The sequence below is a fragment of the Phyllostomus discolor genome, chromosome 13 (assembly GCF_004126475.2).
Source record: "Phyllostomus discolor isolate MPI-MPIP mPhyDis1 chromosome 13, mPhyDis1.pri.v3, whole genome shotgun sequence".
NCBI classification, from domain to species: Eukaryota; Metazoa; Chordata; class Mammalia; order Chiroptera; family Phyllostomidae; genus Phyllostomus; species Phyllostomus discolor.
In genome coordinates, this window is record NC_040915.2 from 35,220,055 (window position 1) to 35,238,284 (window position 18,230).

At 48.5% G+C, this 18,230-nt stretch overlaps 1 protein-coding gene across 2 annotated transcripts in view; it reads left to right on the forward strand.

The window, feature by feature from the left end:
* RANBP17 (RAN binding protein 17) overlaps positions 1 to 18,230 on the forward strand; it is a 227,750-nt gene that overhangs the window by 174,236 nt on the left and 35,284 nt on the right. For both annotated transcript variants that reach the window (XM_028529018.2, XM_028529019.2), the window contains 3 exons: positions 1,148 to 1,230; positions 13,066 to 13,280; positions 15,286 to 15,424. In XM_028529018.2, the coding sequence (XP_028384819.1) occupies positions 1,148 to 1,230; positions 13,066 to 13,280; positions 15,286 to 15,424 (437 nt within the window). The remainder of the gene's footprint in view (positions 1 to 1,147; positions 1,231 to 13,065; positions 13,281 to 15,285; positions 15,425 to 18,230) is intronic.

The window sequence follows — 18,230 nt, forward strand, 5'->3', positions numbered from 1 at the left end:
AATGTTTTCAGCCAGATAATTGATACTGTATATTACTGCTGTGATATTTAATGCTAAAGGAAAAGCACTGCATTATATGTTGTGGAGTATTTTATGTGAGCACAGGCTGGTAATTGATCTAGCTCAGTTGTTTTAGCAGCTGCCTATTGATATCTCAGAAAATGTGTTACCTTGTCTGTGTTTCTCTAGAATCTAATGTCAATTATGTGTGTACATTTTTAATCGGGAATAATATGCCAACAATCGGAAGTCCACAATAACATTTCTGATAAGCTGTAAGTGAACTGGATCCCAGAGCATTTTGAGAAAGCGTGGGGAGGCAGCCCTTCTTCCTTCTGCTCCCGGCTGACAGTCAGCGCTGTAGCCAGTGTCTTTGCTTTTCCATACGTCCTCGGCCTGATCTCATATTTTTGCTGATTCTCTTAGAAATCCATCCTTTCTTGAAAGCACAGCAGGAAGGCATGTTAGAACCCACTAGAGCCAAAGTGAGGTCGGAAAAGCCAGTGGTGTGTCAGGGTGGCGCGTCCTTGGCTCCGTCCCTGCGGCCCTGCCCTGTCAGGAGCTGGTGGCAGAACCGAGCACAGGCGGAACTCCTGGGGTGTGCCGCCGCTCCCTCCCGGAGCTGGGGCCGGGAAACCACCGCAGTCTGTGTGGGACTTACCGCGTTAGAAATGCGCCTGAAGTGGCAGGTGGAGCATCATGCAAATGTGTGGCCTTAAAGGTACCTCGGTTTCCTGTCTCTTTAGAATCTGTTTTCAAAATGTGTAGCAGGGACAGGAGGAGCTCTCAGATGTAAATCTGTCCAAGTATCTGCATAAGCTTGCACGTACACACCTGGGGTTTTATATTATTACCTATCAGCCACTTTGCATGAAAGGAGAAGGGCGTTGTGATATAGGATGCCAGGATATAGTTTCGACAGATAAAAAGTGAATTCTTGGATTCAGCAAATAAGTAAAAAGAACTTTTCTTAATTGTTCTAGTATCTTCGTAGTGAGAAAATTAGCGTATGTTAATGGAATAGCACTTTTGAAAAGGGCTAATTGTACTATTGCTACTTCTAATAAATGGAAATGCTAGGCATTTTAAACCTATGTTGGGTTTCTTTTTCTGCATGGGTAGTCTAATTTTTTGCTGTATTTCTTAGATCCCAGCGTTTGAATTTTGATGTATCATCTCCTAATGGAATTCTTCTCTTCAGAGAAGCTAGTAAAATGATTTGCACTTATGGTGAGTATCTTTTTCCATATTTGTCTCTGCAATATAACTTTATCTCTTTGGAGGAAAGAAAGATGTTAGTTATTTTGTTATTTTGAACTTCCTATCTGTATGCATTTGCGAAGTGGGTAACGGGAATGCAAAAAGCCAGGTAGCTGTCACATCGGCGTCGGGAGAAGTAGGCGGCGTGCCCCTGACTGCAAATCATTCCTGACCAACTTGATGAATTTCTTTTGGATAAAATTGCAGTGTCAGTCGGCACAGGGAACATACACCGGGTAGAACAGGGAACAGTTCTGGCATATCCAAAACTGCTAAAAGTCCCGCCAGGCCGTCTGCTGTCTCGGGTGAAGGGGCGCCTAGACCAGAAGGTCACCGGCACTGAATTCAGGGAAAATGTCCTGGTGACGAGCAGTAAATGCTGCACTGTAGGGACGTTGGGGCATCACAGCGCCCGGAATCGGAGTTCGACAGACTGTGCTACTCAATTACAGTAAAAAAAATTGGGGTAATAGCTCAAAGTGGACCTTAGAACTACCGTAAACCTTAATGCTCAGCTACTCTGACAGCATCGTCAATGAAACTCTCGCCGCCGAGACTTTTCTGGAGCGGGGGGGGGGGGGGGGGGGGGGGGGGGGGTGGCGTGAGGGCGGGGTGAGGCCCTGGCAGGACGGACAGGAGTCCACCGTGCCCTGCTGGCTGCGCACTGACCGGGCACCGAGCCCCGGCGGGCCATGCAGGGAGGGCTCTTCTAGAGGGGGTTTCCTGTGCCTCTGGGACCTGGTCTCTCCTCTCTGCCTGTCCTGAGCTCCCTTCCCCGGCAGTGGCCAGCTCCAAGTACGTTCGTGTGGTCTCAACATGGCCTGCGATTTTCGTAGATCTTTTTGAGTGCCTAGAGACAGATTTTACAAAATTTTGTAAAGCCTCTTTATTGTGTGTGTGTGTGTGTGACAGAGAGAACAACCATTAAAAGCACGTTACTTTTTTAAAAATCCCATTTTTAAAAAAATGGCAGAAGAACTGTTGTTTTAAAATTTTTTACATTAATTCAGAATATAGGTGGAACCTAATCAACAGAACAAACAAGCAAGTGAAATATAACCCGAGACGTTGAAATAAAGAAAAAACTGACAGTAACCAGAGGGGAGGGGCAGGGTTATGGGGGGAAAGGAAGGAAAAGGACCCTTGAACAAAGCCAATGTGGGGGGTGGTGGCAGGAGGGCGGTGCGTGGAATGGGGACAACTATAGTTGAACAATTTTTTTTAAAAAATATATTCTGGGGCACTGTGTGTGCGTTAGAGGCCTCTGTAAAATGCTCAGTTTTCACTGTGCAGTTGATTTTAGAGTTGGAGGTTGCGAGTGTACAGAAACTGCAGAAATCACCTAATTAAAGTCAGTAAACTTGCCCGCCCTTATTTTCGTCTCTGCCAGCAGCCAGCCGCGTTGCCACAGCCTTCACATCTCTTGACAGTGGGCATGTTAGGGTCACGTAAGCAGAAATGCTTTGCCACCTAATGGTTAAAATGGACCACTTCTAAAATAGTCTCAGCACGGTTTGCCACGCTTCCCTTGTCTGTCTAACTCCTGTCAGCGTCCTGTCATACAAAGATACATGTCTGGGCCTTTCCCCAAAGCCTGGGACCTTAGAAAAAGCCTAGTTGTGGCGATTAAAAGGACCGAGTACCAGCCCTGATGAACTCCGTGAGCTTCACCGAAGACACTGTGCCTTCTTGTGCCTGGTTCCCTCATACACTCGAAAATGAGGGCTCCAGGTGTCCCTCCGTGCCTGTGGGGCACTGGCTCCCGGGTCCCCCGCGGGTACCAGACCCCTGACTCTCCAGGCCCGTGCAGAGCACGGCGCAGGACCTGCATGCAGGCGGCAGCGGGGTCTGCCTCCCCCCAGTTCATTCCCATGGACTCAGCATAGTGCCCGGTGCGTGGCAGATTCAAGGTTTGCTTTTTGGAATTTTCTGAGGTTGTTTGTTCCAGTGAGTTCAGGTCTGTAGTTGACCGAACTGCAGGCGCAGTGCAGAGAGAGAGCCAGCAGCAGCGAACAGTAGCTACTGACCTGCCTGCCCAGGTCGAGGGCGCGGTGGTGAGTGGAGCCCCTCTGGGTGGAGGGCTCGGCTTAGGCTGCAGCGCCTCCCTCTGGTGCCCTCTCGCACGCGCAGGGCCGGCTCTCCCTGGACGGGGTGCACGGCCGTCGTCCCGGTTTTGTTCACGGACTCCTCGTACTTGGACCTCCCTGCTCAGCCCCCTTCTGCCTGTGACAAGGGCTGAGTTTCCATTTCTTCTCTTTTTAAAAGGAAATAGCATTTTCCATTATGAAAAGATGCGAAAGATGCGTGTGTATGGATTTCCTTTTCTGAATGTCTCAGTGGGCAGTGCAGCTGTGACCGTGTGAATGGCAGAGCCCCATTACCACTCACGATCCTGTCTTCCGCCTCCCTCCTCCTGCGTCTAGTTCCTTCCACCGAGCCCAGTCTTTCCTCGGCGGTTCCTTCGTCGTGCAGGGCCAGGTGGGAGCAGTGGCTTCCTCCTCGGGCGCTGCTCCTGGATCTCTAGAACAGAAGAAGGGGTGTCCAGCGAGGGACGTCCAGGCGACCTCAGAACTCAGAACAGTGCCACACCCACGGGCTCCGAGGGCTACCCAGCCCTGCATCTGGGGGTCTGCCGCAGACACAGGCGAAGTTGAGGGGGGGTGACTCTGGAAGGGTTACTGGGGGGGAAGAACAAGAGGGGACGGTAAGGGAGAAGGGACAGGAGGTGGAGGGGAAAAGAGAAGAACCCTGGAAGCGTCTTGAGAAGAAGAGCCAATGAGGGGTTTTCTTACCCTGACGAGAGACCAGAAGATCAGGCCAGTTCTGCTCCCGTTGTGTGCTAGTAACAATGGTGACCTCCATCTTCTGACCAGCTCTTGCCTGCCCACTCCTGCACCGGACCGCTGACCACACGTCAGCTCGCTGGATTCTCCGGGCAGGTGTGCATGGCCACTCCCCAGCCACTGGAACTCGGCTGAGCTGCTTAGCTACTCTTCCTTCAGCTTCCTGTGAAACAGAGACAACAACAGCTGCTTCGCTGGGTGGTCGTGGAGATTCAGGCAGACTGTGCGTGAGAAGCCCTCGGAGCGGTGCGCTGCCGTGGTTGTCGCGCGGGAGAAACTGGGGCTCGCAGAGCTGAGAAGAGACTGGCCCCACACCACATGGCCAGCGCGCGGCTGAGCTGGAGTCCCTTCCGAGTCTGTCTGACCCCGGGCAGTGGTCTCCGCGTTTCTCACTGCCGCTTGGGAGTGGCCGGAGAAAGATTGTGCCTTGGATGTTTCTGATGAAGGACTTCTCTTTTAAGTGTGGTGAGTTCCATCCTGAAACTTAAAGAAAATCAAGGCTCAATGGAAAATGCCCTTCAACTTGGTCATCGGCGACTCTGACACATACCCTTTACGTGGAGTAGGAGAAGGACGTTTCCATCCTCCACTGATCCCCCTGCTGGCCCCCATCGGCCAGGCCGGGTTTGCCTGTCTCCACCTCCTGGAACCTTCCGTTACCCTGCTTTTTACCTCTGGAGATTCTCACGCGCGCCCGGAGGGGGGTCGTGTGGTTGCCCGCCAGGGGTCTGGAGGGCGAGGGGAAGAGGGGCTGGGAGGACACAGGAGAGCCAGCGGTGTTTATTTCTTTGGTGAGCCGGGGTGAAGGAAGGGGGAGCCCGGGGGCGGGGAGCACCAGGCCAGAACATTCTGTGATCCCTCCTGTCCCCGTGCGCGCCCGCCTTTCTCTCCGCTCGCCTCTCCTGGGCAGTACTGGGGCAGCCAGGAGTGGGGGGAGGACCGAAGGGGAGGGCCATTTCCAAATGCGCCTGATTGGCTATATATTTTGTGAAACACCTCCACCTCCCTGCTCAATGAGACTGGCAGAAAAATAATACTTTTGATATGCTGTTTTATTTATCTACATTCTGTCATGATATACTTTGATGTAAGTTTTTAATTTTGCCTCAGCTCTCAGCCGCTCTCGCTGCTACAGCTCAGGGTCAGCAGCGAGGTTAGCCACAGTAGCACAGAACAATTTCCTGTGTGTACAGCCCAGGTAACATTTGGATGAGGATTAAATTTTACCGCATTTTCCACCAGCCCAAGCCTATTATTTCTAATGAGTTTTAAATTGCTTCAAGGACGTGTAGTTCAAAACTTAGTGCCGTGATCCGTTCAGCCTAACCAACTTAATAAAAGAAATTTCTTTCTTAAATTTTTGGTTAAAATGTTGCACGCAGTGTAATAAATGTTATTACTTCGGAAACCTACTCCTCAGTTGTAAGAACTGGATGTTTTTTACGCTCGGTTTCCATTTGTCTAATCGCTTCTCCTCTTTGCCCCTGGGTGCTGGCGTCTTTAGTGACATCTGTTGGCTGAAGCGCGCACAGGGGGAGGGGCCCCGATCGTCTTCCTAGGCCCGGCCCCAGGACCTGCCTTGATCCCTTCCCTGGGCGCCGGAGTTAGGGAAGTTCGGGGGGTAAAGAGCTGAACTTCAAAAATGAATGGAACCGCCCTGGCTGCCATGGCTCAGTGGATTGAGCTCAGGCTGTGAACCAGGCATCGCAGGTTCGATTCCCAGTCAGGTCACATACCTGGGTTGCAGGAAAACGGCCCCCAGCAACCGCACATTGATGTTTCTCTCTCTCTCTCTCTCTCTCTCTCTCTCTCTCTCTCTCTCTCTCTTCCCCACTCTCCCTCGCTCCCTCCCTTCCCTCTCTAAAAATAAGTAAATAAAATCTTTTAAAAAAATGAGTGGAACCAGCTATGATTACTCACTATACAAAAGAATGTACATCATGGTTCTTCTCGGCAGCCTGCGCTCCAGATGCATTTAAGGCATGACTTAATAACACGCATAAATTGAATTTGTAAAGTACAAGCCGCTGTTATTTATTGCGACCTAGATAACAGACCAGTGGTGCCCTGACTGGGTTCTGCAGAAAGTGCCGCAGAGGGCCCCCCAGAAGGGGGCGGGTGGGGGGACCCTGCTGCCCCTGGACCAGCCCCGCCCAGCTGGATAGTTGTTCTGGATTTGTTTGTCTTGTCATGGGGGTCCCCTGTCTTAAAAAAAAATACGTTTATAAAAGAACTTGAAAATTACTGGAATGCACCAGCAGAAGTATCCTAAGAATGAAGGTTTGTGACTGTATGCTGATATTTAATGATTACAGTAAGATAGCTGAAGAATGCCTTGACCTTGAAATAACTGGAGACTTAATAAAATGCCACCAGGAAAAATAATTCTGGAAAACACTGTCAGGAACCGTAGATGTGGCCTTGGATTTTACCAAAGCCTTGGCTGGGGACCCAGAATGGCAAGGTAGTTGAGTAAAGCTCACAAAACTCTTGTGAGACAATGAAGTGACTAACACCTCGAGGATCTCAACACCGCGATGGGGCGGCTCACAAAAGGAAGGCCTGCAGGAACGCACCCACAGGGACCCCGGGGGGCTGCCGGCCTGTCTCCTCCGCCCCCGCACGTGTTGAACTGGCCCATTCTGTAGGCCGGCAAAAAATGCTGAGTGATCAGTTTAGTAAGCGAAGGTGATTCCTTAGGACTCAGTGGATTCTTTCACCTGCACAGCTAACTTTTATTGAGCATCTACTATGTGTCCAATACTGTGAGAGTCACAGCCCTGGGAAAAGGAGACACAGGAAGAGATTTTCCCTAAGAAACCTGCGCCCAGTGGGGGATTCAGAGAAGTGCACGAAGAGCTGCGATGTGTCGCGTCCCCTCGCGTGCTCCAGAGGCGCACACGGTGCTGTGGGGGCCCAGGCGGGTTTGTACGTCCGCTGAGACATCAGAGGAGGCCGTGTTCCTTACAGGAGTGAAAGCGTGACCCAGGAGTCGGAGAAGGGCATTTCAAGCAGACAGTAACTTGCACAAAATCACGTCACTGAAAAAACATGAGTGCGGTCTATTGGTAAACTGCAGGGATTTCAAAGTAGCTGTGGAAAATAGAAAATTAAAATCCTTCATTATTTCATCTCTCAAAGATGGCCATTATTAACAGTTTAGTGTGCACTCTGCATACTTTTTTATATGTACGTATACGAGTATTTTTCTTTCCGAAAGTGGAATCACACTATACTTGCTAATCTGCAATTTGCTGGTTTTTACTCATATCGTGACCATCCTTCCATGTTACTATGTGTGAATCTACCATGTATTGTTAAATAGCTGCAATTGTTCACTGTTTGATACATGTGATAAACATGTATATGTTCATGATGTGTGCACGATAGTTTATCATGCACCACGTTTCACTAAGCAACTGGTACATTCAGTTTTGTTGAGCTCCATTCGTTCAACAAATGTATACTGAGAGCAGCAGGTGCTGTTCCAGACTGTTCAGGTACAGCACTGAACGAAACTGAAAAATAAATGATTTAGTATGCTATCAGGTAATAAGTACGATAAGAAAGAAAGGAAGGGAACTTCCAGTCAAGATGGAGGTGTAGGTAGACACGCTTCACCTCCTCATGCAACCACAGAGAGAATGACAACTAGATCTCAAAACAAATAACTCCCAGAACTGTCGGAAAGTTGAGCTGCATGGCAGGCCAGCAGCCAAGGATTTAAAGAAGCCATGTCCATCCAGATGGGGAGGGGCGGTGGAATCTTGGAGACGGGAGGAGAGGCATGGAGACGCCGTGTGGCACCCAGAGGTGACAGCGGAGGCAGAATGGACAGTTTCACATTCATATACTTCAGATAAAAATGGGGAGGGTCACCTTGGGAGCGAGCAGTCTCAGTCCCGGCCAGACCGCACAGCCCAGGGTTCCAGCACCGGGAAGATAAATACCCGTAACTTCTGGCTATAAAAAACCAGTGCGGATTGGGGTGGTAGAAGAAGCTGATGCATTTTCAGGAGACTCTGCTTAAAGGGCCTGCACAACTTAGAACGCACACAAACCCACCCACTCTGGGGTTTACCACAAGGACAACGGCTGGAAGGGCGCTAATCACATACCAGAAGTGGACGAAGTGACTGGAAAGGGGGCCAGTGCTGGCCAGACCTCCAGAAGCCGGGCAGCAGCATTGTCCCCTCCCCGGGCCCTCCCCCAACACAGAGCCACGAAGGGGTGGAGCAGGTTGCCCTACCCTGGCGACTACCTAAGGCTCCACCATGCACAGTTTTCAGGTGCCTTTTCTACAAAAAAGCCATGTTACTAAGAGAATCAATGCAGCTCTACCTAATACACAGAAACAGTCACAGGGAGGCTGCCAAATTGAGGAGACAAAGAAATATGGCCCAAATAAAGTAACAGAACAAAACTCCAGAAAAAGAAGAGAACAGAGATAACCAACCTATCAGATGCGGAGTTCAAAACACTGGTGATCAGGATGCTCAAAGAACTCATTGAGCACAGGGACAACATAAAGGAAGAAATGAAGATTACACTAAGTGAAATAAAGAAAAATCTACAGGGAACCAACAGTGGAGAGGAGGAAGCCGAGAATCAACCAACGATTTGGAACACAAGGAAGTAAAAAGCATCAAATAAGAACAGCAGGAAGAAAAAAGAATTTTTAAAAACAAGGATAGGCTTAGGAACCTCTGGGACAACTTTAAACATATCAACATCTGAATCATAGGGGTGCCAGAAGGAGAAGAGGATGAGCAAGAAATTGAAAATGTATTTGAAAAAATAGTGAAAGAAAACTCTCTAATTTGGCAAAGGAAATAGGCATACAAGTCCAGGAAGCACAGAAAGTGGACCCAAAGAGGACCACACCAAGACACATCATAATTAAAATGCCAAAGGTTAAAGATAAAGAGAGAATCTTAAAAGCAGCAAGAGAAAAGCAGAAAGTTACCTGCAGACAAGTTCCCATAAGACTAGCAGCTGATTCTTAAAAGAAACTTTGCAGGCCAGAAGGGACTGGCAAGAAGTATTCAAAGTGATGAAAAGCAAGGACCTACAACCTAGATGACTCCGTCCAGCAGAGCTATCATTTAGAATGGAAGGGCAGATAAAGTTCTTCCCAGACAAGGTAAAACTAAAGGAGTTTATCATCACCAAGCCACTATTACATGAAATGTTAAAGGGACTTATTTAAGAAAAAGATCAAAACTATGAACATTAAAATGGCAAAAAATTCACAACTATCAATGACTGAATCTAAGTAACAAACAACCAGAACAGAAACAGAATCATGGCTACGGAGATCATTCGGAGGGTATCCACTGGGGTGGGGAGGAGGGGGGAATGGGGGGGAAGTGCAGGGATTAAGGAGCATAATTGGTAGGTACAAAATAGGGGGGCCCTGGCTGGCATAGCTCAATGGATTGAGCGCGGGCTGCAAACCAGGCATCGCAGGTTCGATTCCCAGTCAGGGCACATGCCTGGGTAGCAGGCCATGGCCCCCAGCAACCGCACATTGATGTGTGTGTGTGTGTGTGTGTGTGTGTGTGTGTGTGTGTCTCTTTCGCCCTCCCTTCCCCCTCTAAAAATAAATAAATAAAATCTTTAAAAAAAATAGACAGGGGGATGTTGAGAACAGTGTAGGACATGTGAAGCCAAAGAACTTACACGCACACCCATGAACACGAACTAAGCGGTGGGGGGATCACTGGAGGGAAGAGGATACCGGGCAGAGGGGTGCAAAGGAGAAAAAATTGAGACAACTGGAATAGCAGAATCAGTAGAACATTTGTTGGAAGGAAGGAAGGAAGGAAAGGAGGGAGGAAGTGGGGGGGGGGGGGCATTCGAAGTGCCAGGGGCCCGGAAACAGGCAGCTGTACGCAGCGTCGAGGTAGGCCTCCCTGAGATGGCACGTGACCAAAGACTGGCAGGAAGTGAGGGGGCCTCTGGTGCAGGGGTACCTTGGGGGAGGGCCTTCCAGGCTGCGGGAACACCCCATTTTGGGGTCCTGAGGCAGAAGTGTATCTGGCGTGTCTGAAGAACAGCGGGGAGATCAGTAGCCAGAGCACAATAAATCAAAGGGAGAGAAACAGGAAGAGCAATGCCGTTAATGTCATGTCCCATAGACCATTACCCGGACTTTGATGCTAACTCCAAGGAAACAGAGCGACTTGAGGATGCTTTGAGCAGAGGGGTGGCGTGGCTTCCTGTCGCTTTGACCGGGGTGGTAGCAGGGGGATTGGTGAGAAGCGGTTGGATCCTGGATGTGTTTTGAAGGGAAAGCAAATCAAATTTTTTGGTGGATTGGCTACACGGTATGAGAGAAATAACATAGTCGGGGAATTCTGACATACACAGCTGGGGGGGTGAGGTTACCATTACCTGAGAGGGGGAAGGCTAAGATGAGTGTAAGCGGATGGAAAGTTCCATCTGGGTCGTGCTGAGCTGGAGATGTTGATGAGACTTGCGGGCGGAGAGGGTGAACTTGGAGTTGGGTATCTGGGTCTGAGGTTTGGTCTAGAGAAACCAATACGGGAGTCGTGGACCCTTGGATGGTATTTGAAATGGGAAACTAGGTAAGGTTACCAGTCGCCAGCGTGGGGGTGGGGGGGTAATGTAAATGTGAAGACCTAGGTTCGATCCCTGGGGTGCTGCAGTGCAGGGGAGACAGGGAGAGGAGATGACACCAGCAAAGGGGAACGAGAAGGAGCGAGCACTGAAGGGAGAGAAAGTCAGGAGAGCGTGTGTCTTGTCAGACGAGGGGAGAGGCAGTCAGCTACGTGCACAGCCACCAGTGGGTCCAGGGAGATGAGGACCCAGAGTCGACCGTCACAGTGAGTGACAAGGAGGTCCTTGGGAACCTTGGACAGAGCACTTGGGTGGAGTGGGCGTGGACGTGGGCATGGGAGAGGATCAGAGAGGAACTCATGAGAGCGAATATAGGCCGCTTTTCGGAGAAGTTTTAGTACAAGGGGGAATAATACCTACCTAGCATGGAGGTAGGGACAAGGTAAGATTTTGTGAGTTTTTGTGAAAGAGATAGTAGCATAACTTGTATACCAGTAAGATGATCTAACAGCAAAAAATACATATATATATTGCATAGGAAAGGGGGGGAATCGCACGCGGTTAAGCTCACAAGAGGAGGTGGGAGCTAGTTGAACAGGCTCGGGTGTCGGCCTGTATGGCCGACAGCGTGTGAGTGCGGATGCCAGTGGACAATGGGTGTGGCATTGACCCTGGGGATCAGAGCATATTCCCGAAAGTGAATTTACCCATTTTTATCTTTTTAATAAATGCCACTACATTGCCTTGTAGACTGGTTATGCTGATTCACATTTCCAGCCCCTTCCTCAGTCTCCCACAGCTGCATCCACACCGCCTGGTTTTCACCCCTTCCGAGCCAGAAGGGAAACGTACCCCTCTCCGGCCATCACAGCCCCGTCCCCCCCAGGCTGGCGTGGTGAACTCTTAGTCCTCTGACATGTGGTTAGCATGATAAACATACCCGTCAGGGGTCAAGCAGTGAAACAAGTGCCACGACACGAGTAGAACAGGGAAGTTAGGAATTGGACCTCGTGTAATCCTGGGCCAAGATGGGGAATGGATCCAGCGGGGGGAGTCGGACAGTCAGGAGAAAAACCACCGACCGGCCCTCCTGAAACAGGGGTGTGGGTGGGCAAGTGGGAGCAGCGGGGAAAGCTAGAAGCTGCACTCACCCAGCTGCCAGGTGGCACCCCGGAGGAGGGGTGTGACGCGGGGACCGGCGTAGGGGCGTGCAGGTCTGAGAGACCGTCGCCTCTGCAGCGCTGCCACCCCGTGAGCGTGCTGCCGAGGACTTGGCAGTGAGCTGGGGACCAGCGGTCAGCACAGCTGGCAGTTCCGGTCACAGAGCGGAAAGAGCAAGGACCCGCTGAAACCCAGCGGCAGGTCTACAGCTTGTTCTCACTGTGTCTGATCGGAGTGGCCGTGAGAAAATCACGGTGGCTGCTTGCCTTCCACCTCCCAGCTCTCGCACAGATTTCCGTTTTGCCCAATCCTTGCCAACAGCCGTGCAGGGAAATGCATTCTGGGAAACTGAATTCTTATTTAGCCAAGTCGGCGCAGCACAAAACCGCAACAGTGCCCCTCTAAATTGTGTAAATTGAATTTCGCTTCGATTTTAAAAGCGGCACTCACTTGAACAGGAAAAAGCAGGGGAAAGAAACATGCACAACTCGATATTTTTCGAAAAAGCATTCTTGGGTTTCGCCTAGTAACATACCTAGTAAAAATTTTAAGGTGATTATATAAACACTTCTTTGTCTTTTGATGGTCAGCATAGAATTTAAGTACAGTTTCTAAAGCAGTCATCTGAAAAAGATTCCAAGGAGAGAAAGGAAGTAACATTTATTGCGCGCTGTGCCCAGAACTTCTTATGTGTCTTATTTCATTTAATTCACACACCAAACCTGTGAGGCCCCTAAAAGTGAAGTATCTCAAGATCAAGTTTATATAAAAAAAAAAGGCTGAAAATTCACTGCAGAATTCAGAGTAATTTATATCCCTCAGTCTAGGTTATCTTTTTCCCTTGACATAGCTGGTTATTTAGTCCCACTTTTCCTTAACATCTTACTGGAGAATGGATAACGCACATATTAAAGTACATAAGGGGAACTAATCCTGAACAAACTCAGTGGATTTTTCTGTATCTAGGCATGCATCCAGATAAAAATGTAAAATATTTTCTAATGCCCTTGATTGGTTTTCCTTGGGCCACTCGTACTTCCCAGGTAAACCGCCTTAGACCGTTCCATTTTCAGTGCATGAATGGCGTCATTCTCGGAACAGTGGCAGGGAGCGTGCACAGAAGCAGGAAAGTAAAAACGTCAAACAGCGTGCGCCTCCCAACCGCTTGGAACTGTATCTCCTCACGGCCCTTCCTCTTTCTGCTCTTCCCCCGAAACAGGTAATCAGATCCTGTCCCTCGGGAGCCTCTCAAAAGATCAGATGTATCCAATGAAGCTCAAGGGCATCTCCATCTGCTATTCCGCTCTCAAGTCTGCCTTGTGCGGGAATTATGTCAGCTTTGGCGTCTTCAAGTTGTACGGGGACAACCATTTTGACAATGTACTCCAGGCCTTCGTCAAGATGCTGCTGTCGGTGTCCCACAGCGACCTGCTAGTAAGCGCTCGTGCGTCCTGGGGGCCTTCGCGCGGAACATATGACGTGCCGCCACCACGGGCTTGGAGCCGCGGCAACGCAGCCCGGGGGGTTGGAGTCGCGCCGCGACACTTCGCGCGTTAGAGCGGCATCTCCGCTGAACTCGAGAGTCTGAGCCGCTGCAGTGGCCATATTGATATAATTAAATGTGCCGTTCTGAAAACCGCAGCCGCCACCTCTGACAGATTAGTCACCCAGAGTGCTCCAGGCCCTGCACCTGGAGAAAGTGTCATCAGCAGTTTGAGCTCGTTGCTCACAGCTCCGCCTCCGGTGCAGGGGAGGTCTCTGTTGCCCACGGCAGAGAGTGCGGGCTGGCTGCGGGACCTCCTCCTGCGGGTCTGCTCTGTCCCCGTGCCCCGCTGTGCGGCCTCACGGCCTCTGAAACTCTGGTCTGGGGCACGGAGTGCTGACCTGGAAGCCGAGCGGCCCAGCACGTGCTCTCAGCCCTGCCACTCACCGGTCCTTGACCACGAATCAGTCCCCGTCTCCAGCTCTCCAGGCCTGCATTTTCTCACCTGCAAAACGACTAAATTAAACACGGTGATCTCTAGGTCCCTCTTGTACTCTGCCGCCTACTTCCTGTGATTTATGTCTGTCGTCCACAGACTCGGAGGCCCATCGGGGTCACCTGGGGCGCTTGTGGAAATTCAAATTTCCAGGCTCCTCCCCGGAGCTGTTTCATTATCAGACTTTTTTTTTTTAACATCTCTGCCTGATGACACAAAAGCTAAAACATGCCCAGTGTGGTTACAGTAATTACTCCAGTAACACAGCCAAGTTCATGCTCGGCCTTAGTTCAGGCTTCCCACCTGCTCCCAACCCAGGGTTACAGGTAAGCTCCAGTGGCAAGTAAGTCCCGGTGGCCTTCATTAGCGAACCTGTGTGGGCGATGCCTCTGGATGTCCTCATGGGCCAGTGGTGCCCTCTTCCACCTTTCTGAGCTGGTCTTAGCAGAACCACATCTCAAGGCAGAGTGGGTAAGCCTCTTTGCAGTAGAACGGAATGCGTGTTGAAGGCTGCCCGGGTGACAGAAATTACGAAGTAGACACTTGAGTCGGATGAGCCTTGCATTACAGCCAGCTCATAGAGGGGACCCTTCACTGTGGTTGAGGCCCCCCCAAAAAACTGGTGCGGTTCTAGGATGTCTCTCGTCTTCTTTCTCACAAACCAGCAAGCTTCTAACTCAGTAGTTCTCAAAATCAGTTTTGAGGGTGCCTAAGACTCCTTAGTGTACATATTCAAAATGCCCATTTCTGGACTTCTTTCCAGAGCTTTTCACTCCGTGAGTCTGGAGTGGGGGTCAGAAAACTGCATTTTTAACGAGCACCTCATGCAGTTCTTATGGACATGGTCACTCTCTGCCTCATGTCTCTTCTGAGTATGCTTTCTTTTGCTGCTGGTTTGAGCTTCATTTCAGCTTTTCCAGGTATCTCTCTCATGCATTTATCTTTTGCCTGTAGTCTATGGTATATATCAAGCCATTTACTAAATTATGATTTAGTTAGGTGGGGTGGCATTGTGTAAATGCAGCAGACTGTAATGCCAAACCCTGTTATAAGAGCAAATTTCTTGGTGTTCAAAGGAAAAAAAGAAAAGGTTTGCCAAGCCACTATTAGGCAGTATTGAGTGTTATACTATTCCAGTCCAGAAAAATAATTCAGTCTTCTGAGTTGCATACCACAGAGGTTTTACTTGCATGTGCGTGTTAGCCATATAAGGTGAAATTGAAATGAAACACTATGCCGGAACTTCAGACGAGGGTTTCTGGCCATCAAGAGATGCCCATTGGAACCCGTTAAATGCTGAACTGAGAGTGGTTATGGCATCTGCTTCATATGTTTATGTTGTATTGCTTTTCTTTAAGTTAGTTTATCATTTCCAGTATTATAGATGGCAGTCTCCGCTGGACTGTCACATGTCTTTGGAGCTTCTGTGTGGCTTGACACTCAGTATCTCTGTGTTGCAGCAATACCGGAAGCTGAGCCAGGCATACTACCCACTCCTGGAGTGTCTCACCCAGGACCACATGGGCTTCATCACCGACCTGGAGCCTCCCGTGCTCCTGTACGTGCTCACCTCGGTCTCGGAGGGACTCACCACTCTGGGTAGGTGGCACGGGGAGCGTCGCTGCCACGGGGAAAACTCCACTGTGCCCCTCGGTGTCCACGCTCCTCACGATGGGCGTCCGTCGGACTGGCGGGCAGGACGCGTGCCCAGGCTGAAAGGCTGTTTAACGATCGCTTGCAAGTGCGAAAATGCTTCTCTTATATTCTGATACGCGGTTTATTTTCTAATCAGCTTTACGAAGGTATAATTTACACACCCTGAATGTATTCATTTTAAGCGAACCGTTCACGGAGCCCCGACAAACGTACGTACACCGTGGGAACCACCGCGGCCAAGGCATAAAACGTTGTTACCAGCACCACACACTCCCTCGCACCCCAGTCCGGTCGGTCCTCCCGTGTAGCCCCGAGGAACCGCGGTCCACTTTCTCTCCCTGAGGTTTGCCTTTTCCAGAAGCTCATGTCAGTGGAACCGTAGACTGTGTGATCCTCTGGGTCTGGCATCCTTCGTTTTGCACAATGCCTTCGTGATTCATCCCGTTTCACGAACCAGCGAGTTTATCCCTGTCCGCCACTGAGTGTTACTCCACTTCGTAGATGACCGCCATTTTCAGCTGTTCGCCAGCCGCTTAAAACCTGAGCTGTCTTCATTATTTAGTGATTTTGAGCAATGAGCATTGAGGTACAAGTCTTTCTGGGGACAGGTGTTATTTCTCTTAGGTAAACACCGAGGAGTGGGATTTCTGGGTTGTGTGCCACGTGTGTTTTTAACATAAAAAAACTTCCAGGCTGTTCCCCAAAGTTATCATCCCACTGGGCTCCCCCAGCAGTGCCTGTGTGCTCTAGGCACCCGACGGTGACACCGTTAGTACCAGCCTGTCCGTCCTGGCCATCCCAGTCGGTGTGAAGTGGAATCTCACTGTGGTCTGAATTCGCATTTCACTCATGATTAATGGTTTGAGCATCTTTTCATGCTTATTTGCTATGCATATGTCTTCTTGGTGAAGAGTTTGTTTAAATCTTTAACTCATTTTTTAAATTGGATTGTTTATTTTTTATTCCAGGTACAAATCCTTTATCAAATATATGTTTGACAGTTACTTTTTCAGCCCTTGGCTTATCTTTTTATTTTCTTAACAATATCTTCTGAAGAGCAGACGCTTTTAATCTTAAGGAAATCCAATTTTTTTTTCTCTTATGGTTCATGTCTTTTGGGTCCCATCCTAAGAAATTTTTGCTTACCCCAAGGCCATGCAGATATTTTTTCCTCTGTATTTTTTCTCTAGAAGTTTTACAGTTTTAGCTCTTATGTTTAGGTCTACAAGCCATTTCATTAACTTTTTGAATATAGTATTATGAGACTAAAGTTGAGGTATTTTTAACATATGGATATTCAGTTGTCCTAGCAACTTCTGTTGAAAAATCCCCTTTATCTTTTGGGTTACTGTGTACCAGTCCCATACTGTCCTGATATCATAGTCAGCCTTGAAATCGGATAGTACAGCCCTCCATTTTGTTTCTCTCTTTTAAAATTGCCTTGGCTGTTCTGGGTCCCTGGCTTTTTTGTTATAAACTTTTAGAGTCAATTTGTTCATTTCTCTTGTTAGAAAAAAAGAATAAGTAGGGGAATTTTGGTCAGGCTTTGCATTGAATTTCTAACCCAGTTTGGAGAGAATTGATACATTAGCACTGTTGAGTGTTCAGTTCCTGAAACGGCATATCTGTGCATTTAGGTCTCCCTTAATTGTTATAAATAGCATTTTTGTAGTTTTAAGTGTATGGGTCTTGTACATATTTTGTTGTATTTATAAGTGAGTATTTTATGTTTTTATGCTATTGTAGATGGTACTGAACGTCAGTATTTTATTTGTTGTTCTTTGCTGCCATGTAGAATTGCAGTTGATATTTGGATGTCAACCTTGTATCTTGTGACTCTGCTAAACTCGCTTATTAATTCCGGTAGCATTTTGTAGATTATTTTACAAAAATAGGTTTGTAGGTTTCTCTACATAGATGTATCTGCAAACAAAGACAGTGTTACCTCCTTTTTTCCAATCTCTGTGGCTTTTTGCCTCCGCTTATCCCACTGGCTAGGATCCACAGCGCAGTTTTGAATATGGGGTGATAGCGAACACCCTTCTCCTGTCTCCAGGGTCACGGATGACATGCGCATCCTTTCCTCACTCGGTCTAATGTTGGCTCTAGGGTTCCCATGGGTGCTCTTTGTCTTGTTGAGGATATTCCCCTCTGTTGCAGTTTTCCCGGAGTGTCACCATGAATGGGTGTTGAATCTGATCAAAAATATCTATTTCTACATCTTTTGAGATGATCGTATGGTTTGTTTTTAGGGGAGAGGTGTGATAATACATGATATAATGTTAATCATCACTGATGCATATTTGAATGTTAAACCAACCTTGCATTCCACACTTGGTTACAAGGTATTACCTTTTTTATAGAGTAGTGGATTCGACTTTCTGAAATGTTGAAACAGGTTTTAGTTCTTTTATACTTTTTTGTTCTCCTCATATCTTTGCCTTGGTTTTAGTGTCAGGGTAGGACCCTCATAAAATGAGTCGGGAAATGCTGCCCTATTCCTTTCTCTTCAGATGGCGTGTAGAATTGTTGTTAGTTCTTCATTTATTGTTTCGCACAATCCTCTAGTGAAACCTTAGGCCTAGATTTCTCTTTTGTTAGGGGGTGTTTAACTACAAACTAAATCTCTTTCATGGTATAGGGTTGTTAAAATTATCTGTCACATCTCGAGTAGCATTTAGTAGTTTGTGTCTTTAAAAGAATTTGTCCAACTTTTTTATCTGAAGTTAATCTGCCATCTTGGACCTAA